The 16,845-nt window shown below is 43.6% G+C and overlaps 1 protein-coding gene across 1 annotated transcript in view; it reads left to right on the top strand.

Annotated features, from left to right (window-relative positions):
- Clspn (claspin) overlaps window positions 1-16,845 on the top strand; it is a 35,132-nt gene that overhangs the window by 15,838 nt on the left and 2,449 nt on the right. The window contains exons 11-24 of the mRNA XM_041652181.1: window positions 1,249-1,424; window positions 1,721-1,785; window positions 2,735-2,934; window positions 3,259-3,413; window positions 4,482-4,711; window positions 5,177-5,288; window positions 7,509-7,584; window positions 8,008-8,105; window positions 12,395-12,559; window positions 12,662-12,783; window positions 13,456-13,583; window positions 14,838-14,940; window positions 15,467-15,549; window positions 15,676-15,837. Coding sequence (XP_041508115.1) covers window positions 1,249-1,424; window positions 1,721-1,785; window positions 2,735-2,934; window positions 3,259-3,413; window positions 4,482-4,711; window positions 5,177-5,288; window positions 7,509-7,584; window positions 8,008-8,105; window positions 12,395-12,559; window positions 12,662-12,783; window positions 13,456-13,583; window positions 14,838-14,940; window positions 15,467-15,549; window positions 15,676-15,837 — 1,875 coding nt within the window. The remainder of the gene's footprint in view (window positions 1-1,248; window positions 1,425-1,720; window positions 1,786-2,734; window positions 2,935-3,258; window positions 3,414-4,481; window positions 4,712-5,176; window positions 5,289-7,508; window positions 7,585-8,007; window positions 8,106-12,394; window positions 12,560-12,661; window positions 12,784-13,455; window positions 13,584-14,837; window positions 14,941-15,466; window positions 15,550-15,675; window positions 15,838-16,845) is intronic.

The following is a 16,845-nucleotide window of genomic DNA, read 5'->3' as shown; positions in this document are numbered from 1 at the left end:
GTGATGGTGGCACACACCTTTAATCTTGGCAGTTAGGAGGCAGAAGCAGAAAAATCTCTGAGCTTGAGGCTAGCCTGGTCTACAAAGCAAGTTTCAGAACAGCCAGAACTATATAGAGAAACCCTGTCTTGGAAGAAAGGAAGGGAGGGAGGGAGGGAGGGAGGGAGGGAGGGAGGGAGGAAAGAAGGAAGGAAGGAAGGAAGGAAGGAAGGAAGGAGACAAGGAAAGAATATCTACCTTATGTGCTCAAAGCTCAACGCATATAGTTCTGTTGGCAATATTGAATACTTGTAGCTCACAGCTGTGTGTTTTTTTTCTACCTGTATTCTACCTATGTATTTTAACATAGTACTAATATTGAAAAGTAACTTATTAATAAGGACTTTTACATTTCTCTTTGATTGATATTGAAAAGCGATTGTTTTTATTTAGGTTAAGGTCTGGAATAAGTTCTCAAGCAAGAGGTCTTCCTAAGTTAATCTCACTCCTTGTTAAAGAGGGTATTTATAGACAAGACTTCTGAACCGGGGGAGTCACTGATTGGTTATATGGCTGTTATTTATAGAAAGAACTCTCTTATCTATTGAAAGGCATGGCTAGTATTTAACCCTGAGTAAAGAACAAGAAGGCAGTGGCTGGACTGGATAGCACATCTGGCTGAGCTGGACAGCACATCTGGCTGAGCTGGACAGTCCCTCTCAGTCTGGTTGAGTGTAATCAGCTGCCACCCTTCCTCTAGACTGATAAATCCCTTCCTGCTTTGGAAAGACGCTTATCCAGTCTTCCTTCATAATTCTGTAGCAGTTTTGGGAGGGCGCAGAGCTCAGCCAGGCATGATGGCACACGCCTTTAATCCCAGCACTCAGGAGGCAGAGGCAGGAGGATCTCTATGAGTTCCAGGCTGTCCTGATCTACAGAGTGAGTTCAGACTAGTCAGGGAGTCAGACCCACATAGTGAGATCCTGTTCAAAAAAAAACCAAGGTACCTGTCCCCCAGAATCAAAAAATAAAACAAAAACAACTGTGAAAAGTTTGTCAGGGGTGACATTGCTGAGGACACCGAGACTGGAGAGTTTGTCAGGGAAATGACATTGCAGACAACACCAAGACTGAACTTGTCTCAAGTTCACTTTTTTGGACTTGAGATGTGACCTGTAACAAAGAATCTATATTTCAGGCTAGGAATGGATTTGCTTTTATATTTTTTGACTTGTATTATTGTTGTTATTTTTTTTTTAAATGGCATAGACTACAGAATTTCTTCTTGGTAATGAAGATACAGAAACTAAAGATGAAAAGGAGACAGACAAAGAAAATACAGATGGCAGTAGTGAAATTGGCAAGTGTGTTGACCTCTCTGTTCCCAAGCCTCTCTCCTCAGATTCCACCTTACTTCTGTTTAAGGACAGCTCTTCCAAGACAGGGTAAGTTATGCTAAGGAAATACAAAATTCTCTTGGATTTCTAAAGGCTTGTATTTTTAAAGGTTTGTGTGTCTGTGTGTGGGTATGTGCAGGTGCCTTAGGAAGCCAAAAGAGGCCATTAGATCCTCTGGAGCTGGAGTTTCAGGTGGTTGTGAACCACCTGATGTGGGTTCTAGGAAGTGATGTTGGGACCACACTCTTAACCTCGGAACTGTTTCTCCAGCCCATTCTGAATTTCTTACAAAAGAGTAAGAAGTAAGAACAGATACTCAAACAGTTTACTATTTTATTTTATAGTTACTTTCCTACTGAAGAAAAATCAGAAACCGATGAACACTTGGGCAAGCAGTCTGACAAACTGGGTAAGTAGTGGTTCTTAAGTAGAATTTTCTTTAGTTCTGGTACATAAGGACCATAATCTCAAGAAACTTCCTTTGTTGTTGTTGTTGTTGAGGATTATTTCGAGACAGGGTTTCTCTGTGTAGCCCTGGCTGTCCTGGAACTCACTCTGTAGACCAGGCTGGCCTCAAACTCACAGAGATCCCACTGCCTCTGCCTCCCAAGAGTGACAGCTTATATCCATACATGTTGCAGTGACAAGAACTTCCAGGAACTGGAATGACCTTCATGGCCCATTTTTGGGGCTACTTTTGTCTTTTTAATATTGTCTTATATTTTACTTTATGAGTATTAATGTTTTGCCTGCATGAATGTGTGTGACGGGTGCTCCCAGAGGTCAGAGAGGGTACCGGGTCCCATAGAGATGAAGTTATAGATGGTTGTGAGCTGCCATGTGGGTGCTGAGAACTGAACCCAGGTCTTCTGCAAGAGCAGTCAGTCCTCTTAACTGTAGAGCCCTTAACTAGTGTAGTGCTCTTCACTGGAAAGATGACTATCTTTCCAACCCCTGGGCTACATTTTATAGTAGACCAAGGACATATGGTAGGACCTGACTTGGACATACGTTGATTTGTTGTTTGAGTGAAACATGAAATATTTCTATACATAGATCAAAGAAATGAATGTAATTTGATGGACTAATAAAGATTGATGAAGGCCTTAGGCAGGGGAAGAGAAGGAAGAGAACTTCTAGCTGTCACATAGCTCAGAGTAATGAGCCCTGATTATGCAATGCTATTGTAGTAAATTAAAGTTATTTACCTTTAACAGAATGATTTGCAGCCTAGAACTTAATGGGTTTGCGGATGAATTTTACCTGTTTGATTCTCAACTCTTTTTCCTAAACAAATGCACCGTGCTGCTGTAATCATACCTTTAAAAGGTATTCTTCTCCTATATAATCTCCTTTAGATGAAGATGACTTGTGTTCACTGCTAACAAAGGAGAGCAGCCACAATAGCAGCTTTGAGCTGATTGGCTCCACAATTCCATCCTATCAGCCTTGCAACAGACAAACAGGCCGTGGGACCAGTTTTCTTCCTACAGCAGGAGGATTCAGGTCCCCTTCCCCTGGACTGTTTCGAGCCAGTTTGATCAGCTCAGCTTCGAAGGTAAGGTGGTGATAGTTTTTCTAATCTCCTCCTCCTTTTACTTCCCACATTGCTAAATAAAGTGCGTCCCAGCCAACCGACTCCCACCACCTTGGTACTCAGCTTCTGTGTGTTCAGCTGTAAAAATCCACCTCCTTCGTGTATTAACAAGCGTGCTTCTTGCCTAGAGGTATTTTTCCTTAGGCTCCTTCGACGATGCATTGCCCTCCTCAACTGAAGTTGCCTGAGAGCAGATGACATATTGCAAGTTGCAACTTCTGTTGTTGTCATGACACTGAATGGCATTTGTAAAATGTTTTGCTATTGTTTTTGTTTTGGTGCCAGAGTTCAGGAAAACTGTCTGAGCCTTCACTTCCCATAGAGGATTCCCAGGATCTGTACACCGCCTCCCCAGAGCCTAAGACACTTTTCCTAGGGGCAGGAGACTTCCAGTTCTGTTTAGAAGATGATACTCAGAGCCAACTGTTGGATGCAGATGGGTAGGTAGTTTTGTGTTTCTGTGGGTGGGAATGGGGCTGGGTGCTGCTTAATTTTGTTTAAAAATAAAATGAGCTTCTGTCACTCCATCTGCGCTTTCTCTTCTGAGAAAGAGAAGGTGTGCCGACCACTAGTCTTACATTGTACGAGCTTGAACGAAGTCTCCAGAAAATAAAATGTAAATAACCTCTTGCTGACATTCCAATCCTCTGATTTTATTTCAGACACATAAGTCTTGTATGTGTCCATCCCCTGTGTTCTGATTGTCGGGTAGGATTGGGATAGAATGCCTATCCCTAGAAGCCAACCTTTGTGCCTCACCTTTCGACAAAGCCTCCCCGCCCTCCTGAGGTTAGCATGAGGCTAACGTTTGGATCTTGTTTTCTGGATTGAGGCTCAGTGTGCTGGTTACTTTTCTCATTGCTGCGACAAACCTGGCAGACAGCTTGAAGAAGGAAAGGGTAATTGCGCCTTATGGTTCCAATGGACACCATGTGTTACATGGGTCAGGCATGGCGGCAGGAGCAGAAGGCGTGGGGCACATTGCCTCCAGTCAGGAAGAAAGCAACAAATGCTTACTTTCATCTCCTTTTCTCTTTTTCAATCAGCCCAGGACGCCAGTGCATGGAATAGTACCACCCACAGTTAGAGTGGGTCTTCCTACCTCAGTTAACCTAGTCTAGATGATCCTTTGAAGACAGATTTGTTTCCATGGTGATTCTGAACCCCATCAAGTTGAAATTCACGATTCACATCAGCTTCCTTTTTGTTTTGTTTTTTAATATAATTTTTTCAAAGTTACATTTCATTTATCTTGTGTGCATATGAGCACACATGTACCATAGTACACATGAGAGGATCATAGGACTCTTGCTGGAGTTGGTTCCTTCCACCGTGTGGATCCTGGGGCTTGAACTCAGTTCATCAGACTTGGCAGCAGGCACCTTTACCCACACAGCCATCTTGCTAGCCACATTCAACTTCTAACCTTGGTGTTAGAAATCAGACAGCTTTTACCTATAGTTTTGTCCCTTCTCAGGGCAATGTCTAACACTTCATTGTACTTGTAGATTTTTAAACATTAGGAATCACCGGAATCGATATCAAGCTCTGAAGCCTCAGTTGCCACTGGCCAGTATGGATGAGAACGCCATGGACGCCAACATGGACGAGCTGCTGGATTTGTGTACTGGGCAGTTTACATCTCAATCTGAAGAGAAATGTCAACCTAGGAAAACTGACAAAAAGGAAAACATGGAGGAACTTCTGAATCTTTGCTCGGGCAAATTTCCTTCTCAAGGTAAATATTCAGTGAAAGTACCCAGATTCCCACGGTCAGACAGCTTACATCAGTGACCCTGCCCCTCGAAGTGAGCGCACAGAAAACAGGCATGCAATAGAATCCTTAGTTCCTCACCTTTACAGCTCCTGCTTTCTTAGAATGACAGTGTCATCTGAGGAATGTGAGCTTCGGCCACATAACGTATAACTTAAAGTTAACCTGTATACCTAAAACCTCATCTGGTACACAGTAAACGCTGCATGCTGGAATAGGACACAGACTCTGTGAGGTAGTTGGGTGTTTGTTTTGTTCATTGCTATCTTCCTGGGGCTTGGCACATAGTAAGTATGATGATTTGTGAAAGAGTGGATGTGAACTTTTCTACATTTTTCCTAAGAACTGAATTGAGCTGGCCGGTTTTTAGATGGCCAGGGAGAGTAAAGGTGTCGTCTCCTTCTCACTGAGCTTTTCTTGTTGAGGTAGATGCCTCCCCTATGGCTCCATTGGAGCTGAGCAAGCAGGAGAAGGAGAGCAGCGTGGATGATCCTATGGAAGAGGCACTTGCTCTTTGCTCAGGCTCTTTCCCAACAGACAGGTGAGTCTCAAAGATTGGTGGGAACTTGGGAAGATAAAACCCTAGGATCCAATTGCCTGGGTTTAGCAATAAACTAAATAATTTTGGGAAAGGCAAACCAGAGATATTGCCTCACATCCATTAGAATGACTACAGTTTTATATAAACAACTCAGTATTGGTGAAGATAATGAAAATCTCTGTTTACCATTGATGAGCTGCTAGAAAAAAACAGTATGGTTTTTCAAAATTGATAATAGAATTACATCTGATCCAGCAACTCCACTTAGGTTCAAAAAAAAAGTCTAAATGGTAGGTGTGATAGCCTATAATCTCAGCACTGGGAAGACTGAGGCAGCCTAGCCTGTATATTGAAATTCTATCTCAAAAGAGACACACACAGACTTAAAAGCAAAAATTGACGTGGGCAGGTGTGGTGGTATGCACCTGTGACTCTAGCACTCAGATGCTGAAATGGGTAGGGCATCTTCAGCTATGCAGAGAGCTCCAGGCCAAGTGAGTGACATGGGCTAGACCTGCCCCTCAAAACCAGAAAGCCTGATATGGTTTATGCCTGAATTCAGTATTCAGGAAACAGGGCAAGAAACTCAGAAGTTTAGGACCAAGTAAATGGCTCAGTGGGTAATGGTACTTGGCTTGAAGCCTAAAGACCTGGGTTCAATCCCTGATGTCTAACATGGTAAAAAAGAGAGAACTGACTCCCACAAATTGACCTCTGACCTTTATATGCAGGCAATGGCATGCATGTAGTTAGAGATGCACATGCTAGTGCATGTATGCACATTAAATAAATAAATGTATAAAGGCCAAATTCAGCTACATGAACTCCTTTCTCATAAATAAATAAATAAAACAGACTTTTATAGTTTGTGTTTAACATTATTTGATAGTAGCCAAAATGAAGAGGGAATGCAGTGGTCTGCTATTTTAGTTAAGGTGATTCCTGTGATAAAATACCATGACAAAGAGCAAACAGGGAAGGAATGGGTTTATTTGGCTTACACTTCCACATCACTCTTCATCATCAAGGAAGTCAGGGCAGGAACCTGGAGTCTGGAGCTGACGTAGAGACCATGGAGGAGTGCTTCTTATTGGCTTGTTCCCCATGGCTTGCTCGGCCTGCTCTCTCAACACCCCTGACCCCCATCAAACATTCATTTTAAAAATGCCCTACAGGTTTGCATACTGCTTTATCTGATGGAGGCATTTTTTCATTTGAGGCTCCCCCCTCCCTGGTGATTATAGCTGTGTCAAGTTGACATAAAACTAGCCAGCACATCTGCTAAATACAATGTATACACATTAAATGGCTTTAAAAGGAAGAAACCTGGTTTTATCATCTGAGAGTAGGTTTTCCCTACTCTGGCCTGGAGTTCACTGTTAGTTCAGGCTGACCTCAAACCGGTGATCCTTCTGCTTCCTCTTCCAAGTGTGTACCACCACATCCAGCCCAACAGGAAGGAAATTCTGGCACACATACCTCAACATGGAGGAACCATGAAGGTATTATGCTAGGAGCAAGAAATATTCGTCATAAAGGATAGATACTGTTTAAGTCCACTTCTATAATCTTTGGAATAGGCAGTTTTATGTAGACAGGAAGTGAGATTTGATGGTGACTGGGAAGAGAGGATGAAGATATGTCTAACAGATGTAGAGTGTTTAGTAGCCACTTGACTTTGGAGACTGCTAAAAGTATCAACATACTTTTTTTGTTCTGTTTTGTTTTGAGATAGGGTCTCACAGTCTATCCCTGACTGGCCTGGAATTCACTATATAGACCAGGCTAGCCTCAAATGCACAGAGATCTGCCTGCTTCTGACTTCCCAATGTTGGGATTAAAGATGGGTGCCACCATACCTAAATAGTAGAATATACTTAATAACTTAATAATGAACTGTATTTTTTTTGAGACCGAGTCTCACTATATAGCTCTGGATATCCTGAAACTGACACTGTAGACCAGGCTAGCCTCAAACTCACAGAGCTCCTCAAGTGCTGGGATTAAAGGCATGCACCACTATGCCTGCGTATGACTGGGCTTTCTAGTCAGCCCATCCCGGGCCTCCCTATCTCTGCCCTATGAGGCTGTAATTGCAGAAGGCAAACTATCTTGTCTTCTGTTTCTTAAGGAAATTGCTGGTATTGTTAAATTTCTTAAATCCTTCACTTAGCTCACTGCTTGTAGTTTGCTCTAGTAACTCAGTGACTTGTCTTCTAGGGAGGAAGAGGGTGGAGAGGAGGAATTTGGAGACTTTCAGCTTGTTTCGAAGGAAGATGGATTTGCTAGTGATGAGGTGAGTGAGTGTGGCAGAAACACAGGCAAGCTCCATACGCTGCTTCCCTCGGGTTCTCACATCATCAAATCTTGAGAATTTGAGTTTAGTGTCTTACTAGAAGCAATGTCCTAAGATGAGGATGGGGACAGGACTTCACAAATCCTCTTGTTCCTTCTTGTTTTTGTCTCAAGGTACTGGAGCTTAAACCCAGGACCACGTGCCTATAATCCCAGCACTTGGGATTACATATATATATATATAATATTAATAATATATATTTATATATAGACAGAGAGACCCTGTCTACAAAATAAATGAATTTAAGAACAGGAGAAAGAGCGTGCAAACTTTTATTATATGCTCACAGCAGGACAGCATTTACTTCTTGTGATCCATGTTTTTATTGTGTGCAACTCTGTGTGTGGTGTTGTAACTTTGCAGGATGAACACAGTGACTCCGGTGATGAAGAGCTGGCCCTGGACCAGGAGGATGATGAGGAAGAGCTCCTAAAGCAATCTGAGAAGATGAAAAGGCAAATGTAGGTGTTCTGTCTATTCCTTCAGCTTCTAGACAGTTCTAAGTTGCGGTGTAGCTTGCTACCTTTTTATATAAACTTGCTGGTTTGGTTTCTGCTTTTTTGTGGTTCACATAAATTACACAAACCCTTTGTGGACTCTAGGCAAATGGATGACTTGGCAGGTAAAGGTGCTTCCTGTACACCCTGTCTAAGTTCAGTCTCTAGATCCCACAGGGAAAGGAGGAAGCCAACTCCCGAAAGTGGTCCTCTGACCTCCACACCTGTGCCATGGTACTCAAAATAATAGTTTTAAAAAATTCTCCCATGGCTACTTCTTGAGTACTTAAATCACATCTATACTAAATACCTTGATTCCTCCAGACCTAATGACACTCTCAGGAGCATTGCTTCTACGCTTCTGTCCTGGATGTCGTCTTTCTGCTCAGGTGTGGTCTGCCTGTTGGCTGGATGAATACTGTTATCATGTAATCCAAGATTACAAGAGCCGAATCACTTCCTATACCCAACTGACATTGCCCAGAACTTTGCTCCTGTGAATTGCTGTCATTCCTCATTTTCTTGATTATCATCTTGGACAAATAGCCTATTTAAGTTTTTATTTTTAAAATATTTGTCACTCTGGTCCTGAAAGTTATACATTTTAGAGTATTCAAAAAAATTGTATGAAAGCCAGACATGGTGGCACATGTCTTTAATCCAAACACTCAGGTGGCAGAGGTAGGTGGATCTCTGTAGGCCAGCCTGATCTACAGAGGGAGTTCCAGGACAATCAGAGCTACACAGTGAAACCCCATCTTGAAAAAAAACAAAACAAACAAACAAAAAAATATATGGGCTGGAATTATAGCTCACTTGGTAGAGTGCTTGCCTTGTGTGAATGGGGCCCTGAGCTTGATCCCCAACACCACATACATCCCCAATGTACCTACAAACTTACAGATGGACAACCAGATGGGTTGGAAATGCAGCTGAACAGTAGAGCACTGCCTGATAATGCACACAACTGGGTTTATGCCCAGTACCATCAACATGAAGGGAAGGAGCAGGAAGAGGGAGGAAGGGAAAAAGTAAGGCGGTTATTCATATTGATTGGTCAGAATGTATGCAAATGTTGATAATAATTTCTTCATAACTTTTTTTGCAAATGTTCTTGTACAATTAATACTTGAATAATTTCCCTATGTGCTTAATTTTGCATCTGGACTTTTCTTCCTTCTTGCATATCCATAGTTTTTTTGGGGTGGGGAGTGTTGTTTTTTGAGACAGAATTTCTCCATGTTGCCTGGGCTATCCTAGAACTCATTCTATAGACCAGGATGCTCTTTTTTTTTTTTTTTTTTTTTTGGTTTTTCGAGACAGGGTTTCTCTGTGGTTTTGTAGCCTGTCCTGGAACTAGCTCGTGTAGACCAGGCTGGTTTCGAACTCACAGAGATCCGCCTGCCTCTGCCTCCCAAGTGCTGGGATTAAAGGCGTGCGCCACCACCGCCCGGCTGACCAGGATGCTCTTAAACTCAGAGACCAAGCTGCCTCTGACTCCCAAGTGCCGAGCTGTGCCACCATAGTATTTTACGATTTTAAAGAACTTTCACAAACATAATTCTAATAAATATTTGGTAATGTATAGCATGTGCATGATTTTTGGATTCATATCCAGGATGTTGGAAATTTTTGTTGGCTGGTAGAGGTCGCAGTGTGCCATGGCCTGGCAGCTTTCTCTAAGCTCGGCAGTATGGAAACTCCCTCCCAGTGAAGCTTTCTGCTCTCTACCCAGCCTTACCTGAAGGAGGTCCCTGTGCCTGGAGGACTGACCTTATCTAAAAGCTGTCTCTAAAACCAGATGTCTGTGTCTGATTCATCTTTAGCTTGATCCTTGGCACAGATCCCTGCTAAGAAGACTTGTGCTAGGAGTTCTATAGGACCCTACTTCCATATACTAAGCCTTGTTATTGGAGTGTGCCGCTTAATGCAAATTTGCGTTTGTCCTCAGGCTCCCCAATCCTATATATTCCTTACATTCTCTTATAAAGTTGAGCTCATTCACCGAAGTCTGTCTCCTGGAGACCTTGCTCTGTCTGTGCTCATGGGCCCTTATTGCCCCTTCTGCCTCTTTCCCCTCTTAGACTGATGGCCAGCAGGCCGAGAAGGAAAGAGAGCCCCCACACCAGGACATCATATTGATCTCTATTAATTTACACTGATCTTTCAGCCTATTGTTCCATCTCTTAAGATACAGCGGGTTCTAATTTGTCACCTGTTGCCTTAACTTTTTTATACAGCTTTAGGTTATCCACAGATCTTTTCCCCTGAGAGGCAGTGGTTGTTAAACCTTATTTAACTGCAGAGGTCTTTGAGTCAAATTCTGTAAAGAATGACAGCCAAGGCTGAACTGCTCAGCAACATTGCTCAGAAGACTGGGAAATCTGGTGGCTAGTGTCCCTTAAAGGAATTCCGCAGGAAGCCTAGGGTTTAGAGGGGAAAGACAATACAAATACTTGGTTAAAACGTCATCTTTCAAGCTGGGTGAGGTGGTGCACACCTTTAAAGGAGGCAGAGGCAAGAGCATCTCTGTGAGTTCCAGGACAGCCAGGGTTATGTAAACAGACTCTGTCTCAAAAGAAAAAAAAGTCACCTTTCAGACTCACCAGATTTCTGCTTCTTGTAACTATTGATAACAAGACTTTGAACCCAATGTCAATAGCCACCTCCTTCCCAAACAGAATGAAGTTAGAAAGGTTGCTAAGCCAGACTGGTGGTGCAAGCCTGTAACTCCAGCTACCTGGATGCTGGAGTAGAAAGATGTTACATGAAAGTCACCCTGGCCTACGCAGCTTGTTAGAAATGTCTCGAAGTGTAAGAGTCGGGCTGTAGCTCAGAGCTGGGATGCTTGCCTAGCATGTGCAAGGCTGTAGACAAAATCCAGCACCTCACCAAAAATGGAAATAGAAAAGACAAACTATAGTAGTTTTAATCAACAAGGAATTCTGCTCTATGATCGTACTGTACCATACTGTGCTCTAAGCACTGACGAGCTTAAATACAAAACAAAAACTAGTTTGAACCTTCCAGCAGGTATCCCCAAAGGTGTAGGAAGACACTAAGATTCTTTCTGGGACTGGGAGATGGCTCTGGCTTAAACTGGTGGCTGTGCAAGCCTAATGACCTGAGTTCAATCCCCAGAACCCACATATTGCAAGGAAGGAGCCAAGCAAGACAGCTGCTGCTAAAAGACAGGAGAATGGGGGACTGGAGAGGGGCCTCCGTGGTAAGAGGACTGGCTGCTTTTCCAGAGGACCCAGGTTCAATTCTTAGCACCCATATGGTGACTCACAACCATCTGTCACTCCAGTTCCCTAGGGTCTGACATCCCCTTCTGTCTTCTAAGGCACTGCAAGCATGTGGTATACAGACAGACACTCATACATATAAAATAATCAACAAATTCTAAAAGGGCTTGTTTGTTTGCTTACTTGGTTTTTTTAAGAGAGTCAGAATGACCTGGGAGCTTGTGGGCCAGCTAGCTTAGAGTATACAATGAAGCAGCTGAAACAAAAACCCTGTCTCAACAAGGCGGAAGGCTCTAGGATTGACTCCCAGGAGGTGTCCCCAGACCTCTGCGTGCAGACACACAAAATACATTTTAAAAGTTTCTGTCTGTGGGATTGCCCAAGCTAGGCTGAGTGCCACCTGCTTGTGGGACCTTGAGTAACAGCTTGATCTCTCTGAGCCTCCTTAAATGATTTCTGTACAGACGTCTCCAGTTCCTTCCAGAACGAATGGCATCTTTAGTGTTACAGCTTCAGTCTCCTTGTGTCTTAAATATTCTCTTTCTTAACTCTGCAGTGGCAGAGGTGAGAGTTACTCATTCCTAGATAATAGGGTGATTGTATCTATAAAGTACAGCTGTTAGTACATGGTATGAGTTAAGTGACCAACACTTAAATATCAAAAAAGTATTTGATATATTATCAAAATGTATAAATTTAAGCCTATTGCTGATGATTCTACATTCTGCTCTTTCATGCACGTATACAATGCATTCTGCTCACATTCATTCCTCTACCCCCTCACTGTCCCTGCCTCCTGACAGCCGTCACTGCACCCCCTTTACCCCACCGAGCCCATTCTGCTCACATCTCTTTTTGACTTACTGGGTTTAATGAGGGCCACCCCCCATGGGGTTATCCATCAGAGCATGAATAACTCATAGTGACTGTCTGCTCTTCTTGCTATATCATTATTCTGTGTATGTATCCATTGTCTAATTTCTAATCTTTCCAACTGTTTTCTAGGAGATTACAGAAATACCTGGAAGATGAGGCAGAAGTGTCAGGAAGTGATGTGGGAAGTGAAGACGAGTATGATGGGGAAGAGATTGACGAATATGAAGAAGATGTCATCGATGAAGCGCTTCCTTCTGATGAGGAGCTGGAGAGTCAGATCAAGAAGATACACATGTTAGTGTCCCAGAGCCCTTCTCAGCATTAGGGCACCTCACGGCGGGCATTTTGTCAGGCGGAAAAGTCGTCGTGTTAAGCACCTTGTTTCCACTGTTACAGGAAAGCCATGTTGGATGATGACAAGCGACGGCTGAGGTTATACCAAGAGAGGTACCTTGCTGACGGAGATCTGCACAGCGATGGGCCTGGACGAACGAGAAAATTCCGATGGAAACACATAGGTATCTTGGTCCTTTAGAAACAATTGGTTCCAATGTTCATATTTGTTTCCTGTAAGCTGGTAAATGGCAATCAAAACTAACCAGCTAGAGATACAGCGCAGTTGGTAGAATGCTTACCCAGAACACGGAGGTCCTGAGTTCCATCCCCAGCACCACATTAGAGAACAACTGGGTACCAACCAGGCAGTGGTGGTGCATACCTTTAATCCTAGCACTCAGGAACCAGAGGTAGTCGGCTCTCTGAGTTTGAGGCCAACCTGGTGGACAGAGTGTTTCAAGACAGTCAGGGCTACACAGAAAAACCCTGTCTTGGAAAAAAAAAATAGGGAAGGGAGGGAGGGAGGGAGGGAGGGAGGAAGGAAGGAAGGAAGGAAGGAGTCAACCAAGCATGGCATGCCTGTAATCCCAGGATTTGGGGAGTAGAGGGAGAACAATCAGGAGTCAAGATCACCTCTAGTTCCATAGCAAGTTCAATGCCAACCTGGCTACTTGCAACCCTTTCTGAGGTAAAAAAAAATACACAAACAGAAAATGTCGCCATAGCTGTAACCATTGATTTTCTTTGTGGCTGGGTAATGTCTATGCCAACGTACAGCAGCTATAGGCTTGTTTTATGTCTGTCTGATCGCTCTGAGGATTACAAACTCTAAACGCCTTACCTCTTTCCTTTAGATGACACCTCCCAGATGGATCTGTTCCACAGAGACTCTGATGACGATCAGGTTGAAGAGCAGCTTGACGAGACTGAAGCCAGGTGGAGAAAGGAGCGAATCGAACGAGAGCAGTGGCTTCGGGAACAGGTAAAAAGCATCCAAGAAAATTGCCTATCTTGACCACGTTTAAGGGGACTAAGATTCAGCTACTTCACCTGCCATGAAAACTTAAGCAACAACAACCTAATCCTTTCTTTAATCATGGGTTGTTTTTGTTTTGTTTTGTGTTTTTGCACTGTTAAGATTACCATAGTCAACTCTGGCTAACTGTCCAATTAAAAAATATATGTATTTTAGGACTGAGAGTTGTGTTGTACAAGTTGTATACCAACACTTAGATGGCAGAGGCAGGTGGGTCTCTGTGAGTTCCAGACCAGCCAAAAGACATAGTGAGACCTTGTCTCAAAATAAATAATATTTTTTTTAAATTATGTATATGTGGGGTGGGGCAGGTGCGTGTAAGTACAGTGTCTGTGGAGGCCAGAAGAGGGCATCAGATCCCCTGGAGCTAGAGTTGCAGGCAGTTTTGAGGTATTTACATGGGTTCTGAGAGCTGAACTGGGTCTTCTAGAGGAGCTGCACATGCTTTTAGCCACTTAGCCACCCCTCCTAACCATTCTGCTATCTCTCCAGACCTTTTATCTTTTGATGTAAGTAGCAGAGGTTCTAAAAAGGGAAACTGATTTCTCAGTAACCTGACTTACACCTCAGCCTATGTTAAATTATTTTCTTATATATTTTTAAACATTTTATTGTTATTTATTTATGTATTTTTGAGAAGGGGTCTCACTATGTATCTCTGACTGTCCTGGAACTCACTATGTAGATCAGGCTGTCCTTGAATTCACAGAAATCTACATGCCTCTGCCTCCTGAGTGCTGGGATTAAAGGAATGAACCACCGTGCTGACCTTTAATTATATATCATTATTTTATGTGTATGGGTGTTTTGCCTACAAGTATGTCTGTGCACCACTTGTGTGCCTAGTGCCAACAGAGCCCAGAAGAGGGTGTTAGACTCACTCCCTGCAGCTAGAGCTACAGGCATTTATGAGCTAACCTGTGGGTGCTTGGAATTGAACCCAAATCCTCTGAAAGAGCTACCAGTGCTTTTAGCTACCAAGCCATCTTTCCAGCTCCCTTAAATTGACTATTTAGGGAAACTGTAATCATCATCAAATGTTTCATGAGTTTGTTTTGAAGACAGACTGGTCTGGAACTCATTGTGTATCCCAGACTGGCTTCAACCTCATGGTAATCCTCCTGCCTCAGCTTCCCAAGTGCTGGGATTATAGGCATGTGCCACCACACCTGGCTGATCCTGTATGATCTTCGTATTCAGGTTCAACAGGGGAAGATTGCTGCTGAAGAAGAGGACATTGGGGAAGACAGTCAGTTTATGATACTAGCCAAGAAAGTTACAGCCAAAGCGCTGCAGAAGAATGGTGAGCTCTTGCTTCTTCTTAGGTCTAACTGCTTGGGTTGTCAGTGCTGGAGCCCAGGAGGAGATTCTAACCTTCAGGGACTATGGCAGTATTTCTATAATACTGTCTTAAAGGGACCGTGGAGGTAAGGAGAGGCTGAGGTTGGCTCCTGAGCTGTTGGCCAGCAGAGTTGTCCTTAGGTATGTGTAGCTTGTTTGCTTCATGTTTTGAGGCTTGGCTGGTGCATTGTGGCTTCTCTTCGAGCTGCCCAGGATTTATAGGCTCAAGGGTTAGAGCTGGGACTGAACATAGGTGTTCATGAGTCGGCTCTTATACCAACTGCTTTTTTTCCCTTAAATTAGTCCTTGTTAATGATTAATTGATAATCTTGACTTCATTGTCTCCTTAGCAACTCTTGCTATAGTTTTAAGGTCATGAATATAATAAGAGTTCTTAGTCAGCTCTTAAGTCTTCTTAGCTTCTTTGAATATAGAAGGAATTCTACCCAGCTCTGCCCAGAACACTTCTTTCTGTGTTTTCTTTCCAGCCAATCGTGCTGTGGTTGTTCAGGAATCAAAGTCTGTGCCCAGTAACCCTTTTGAAACCATCAGACCAGGAAGTGCTCACCAGGTTAGTGGGGACCCTGTTGATCTGACGTCGTGGTCTGTAGATGATAGTGTGTCGCCATTCACAGAGGGAGGTCCAAGGGCCGCTTCAGTATCCGCAGGTTGGTATCAGGAACTCTTCTTTCCTCAGCTGAAGACGGGTTCCCTGCTGAACCAGCCCAAGTCTGTGCTTCAGAAACTTGCTACCCTGTCTGACCTCAACCCCAGCGCTCCCCGAAACTCAAGAAACTTTGTCTTCCATACACTTTCTCCCACCAAGGCAGAGGCAGCAAAGGAATCGTCTAAGCCTCAGGTAGAGAATTTGGGAGCTGATGGGGTGCTTCCCGGATAGAGCTTATTTGTGGGAATTTGGGGTTTATTTGATTGTTTGTTTTTGTTTTTAAGATTTGTTTGTATTTTACCTGCATCTACATGTATGTACTCTGTGTGTGTGTTACCTGGGGAGGCCAGAAGAGGGCGCCTGATCTCTGAAACTGGAATTACAGCAGCAAGTTGCCATGTGGGAATGGAGTCTGATCCTCTGCGAGAGGAGCAAATATCTTAACCACTGAGCCATCTCTCCAGCCTTAGATTTATTTGATTTAAACGTGTGTGTGTGTGTGTGTGTGTGTGTGTGTGTGTGTTTAGAGAGAGAAAAGAGAAAGAGAGAGGGAGGGAGGGAGGGGGGAGAGAGAGAGAGAGAGATGGTTTAGTGGGTAAGAGAACTTGCTGTGCAAGCCTGAGGGCCTGAGTCTGAATTTCAGCACCACATAGAATGCCAAGCATGGCTGTATGGCTGTGTGATTCTGCAGCCCCAACACAGGGCAGAGAAGGTGGAACTTTCTGTTCAGAGACAGACTCTATCTTAAAGGCACGTGGCAAAGAACAATAGAGGAGATGCAGCTCCTCTGGCCTCCGCATGCACGCACGGCACACCCTCATGCATATATCACACCCAAAAAAAGTAAAATAAAATGAAACAAAAAATTCTGATCTAACAGTTTGCTATAGTGTTAGAATTTTACACCTCTTGAGAATACATAGGGGAGCCAGGTGGTCATGGCGCATGCCTTTAATCCAGCACTCAGGAGGCAGAGGCAGGTGATCTCTGGATTTGAGGCCATCTGGTCTACATAGTGATTTCCAGGACAACAAGGTCTACACAAAGAAATCCTGTCTTGGGGGGGAAATCTGATTTGCTGGACTATAGTAGCGTACACCTTTAATCCCAGCACTTGGAAGGCAGAGACAGGGAGAGCTCTGTGAGTTCGAGGTCAGCCTGGTCTACAAAGCGAGTTCCAGGGTAGCCAAGACTACATAG

This window comes from Microtus oregoni, unplaced genomic scaffold, assembly GCF_018167655.1.
Source record: "Microtus oregoni isolate MIOR12 unplaced genomic scaffold, Mior012 000005F_ref0000423, whole genome shotgun sequence".
Taxonomy (NCBI): Eukaryota; Metazoa; Chordata; class Mammalia; order Rodentia; family Cricetidae; genus Microtus; species Microtus oregoni.
This window is presented reverse-complemented; position numbering and strand designations above follow the sequence as displayed.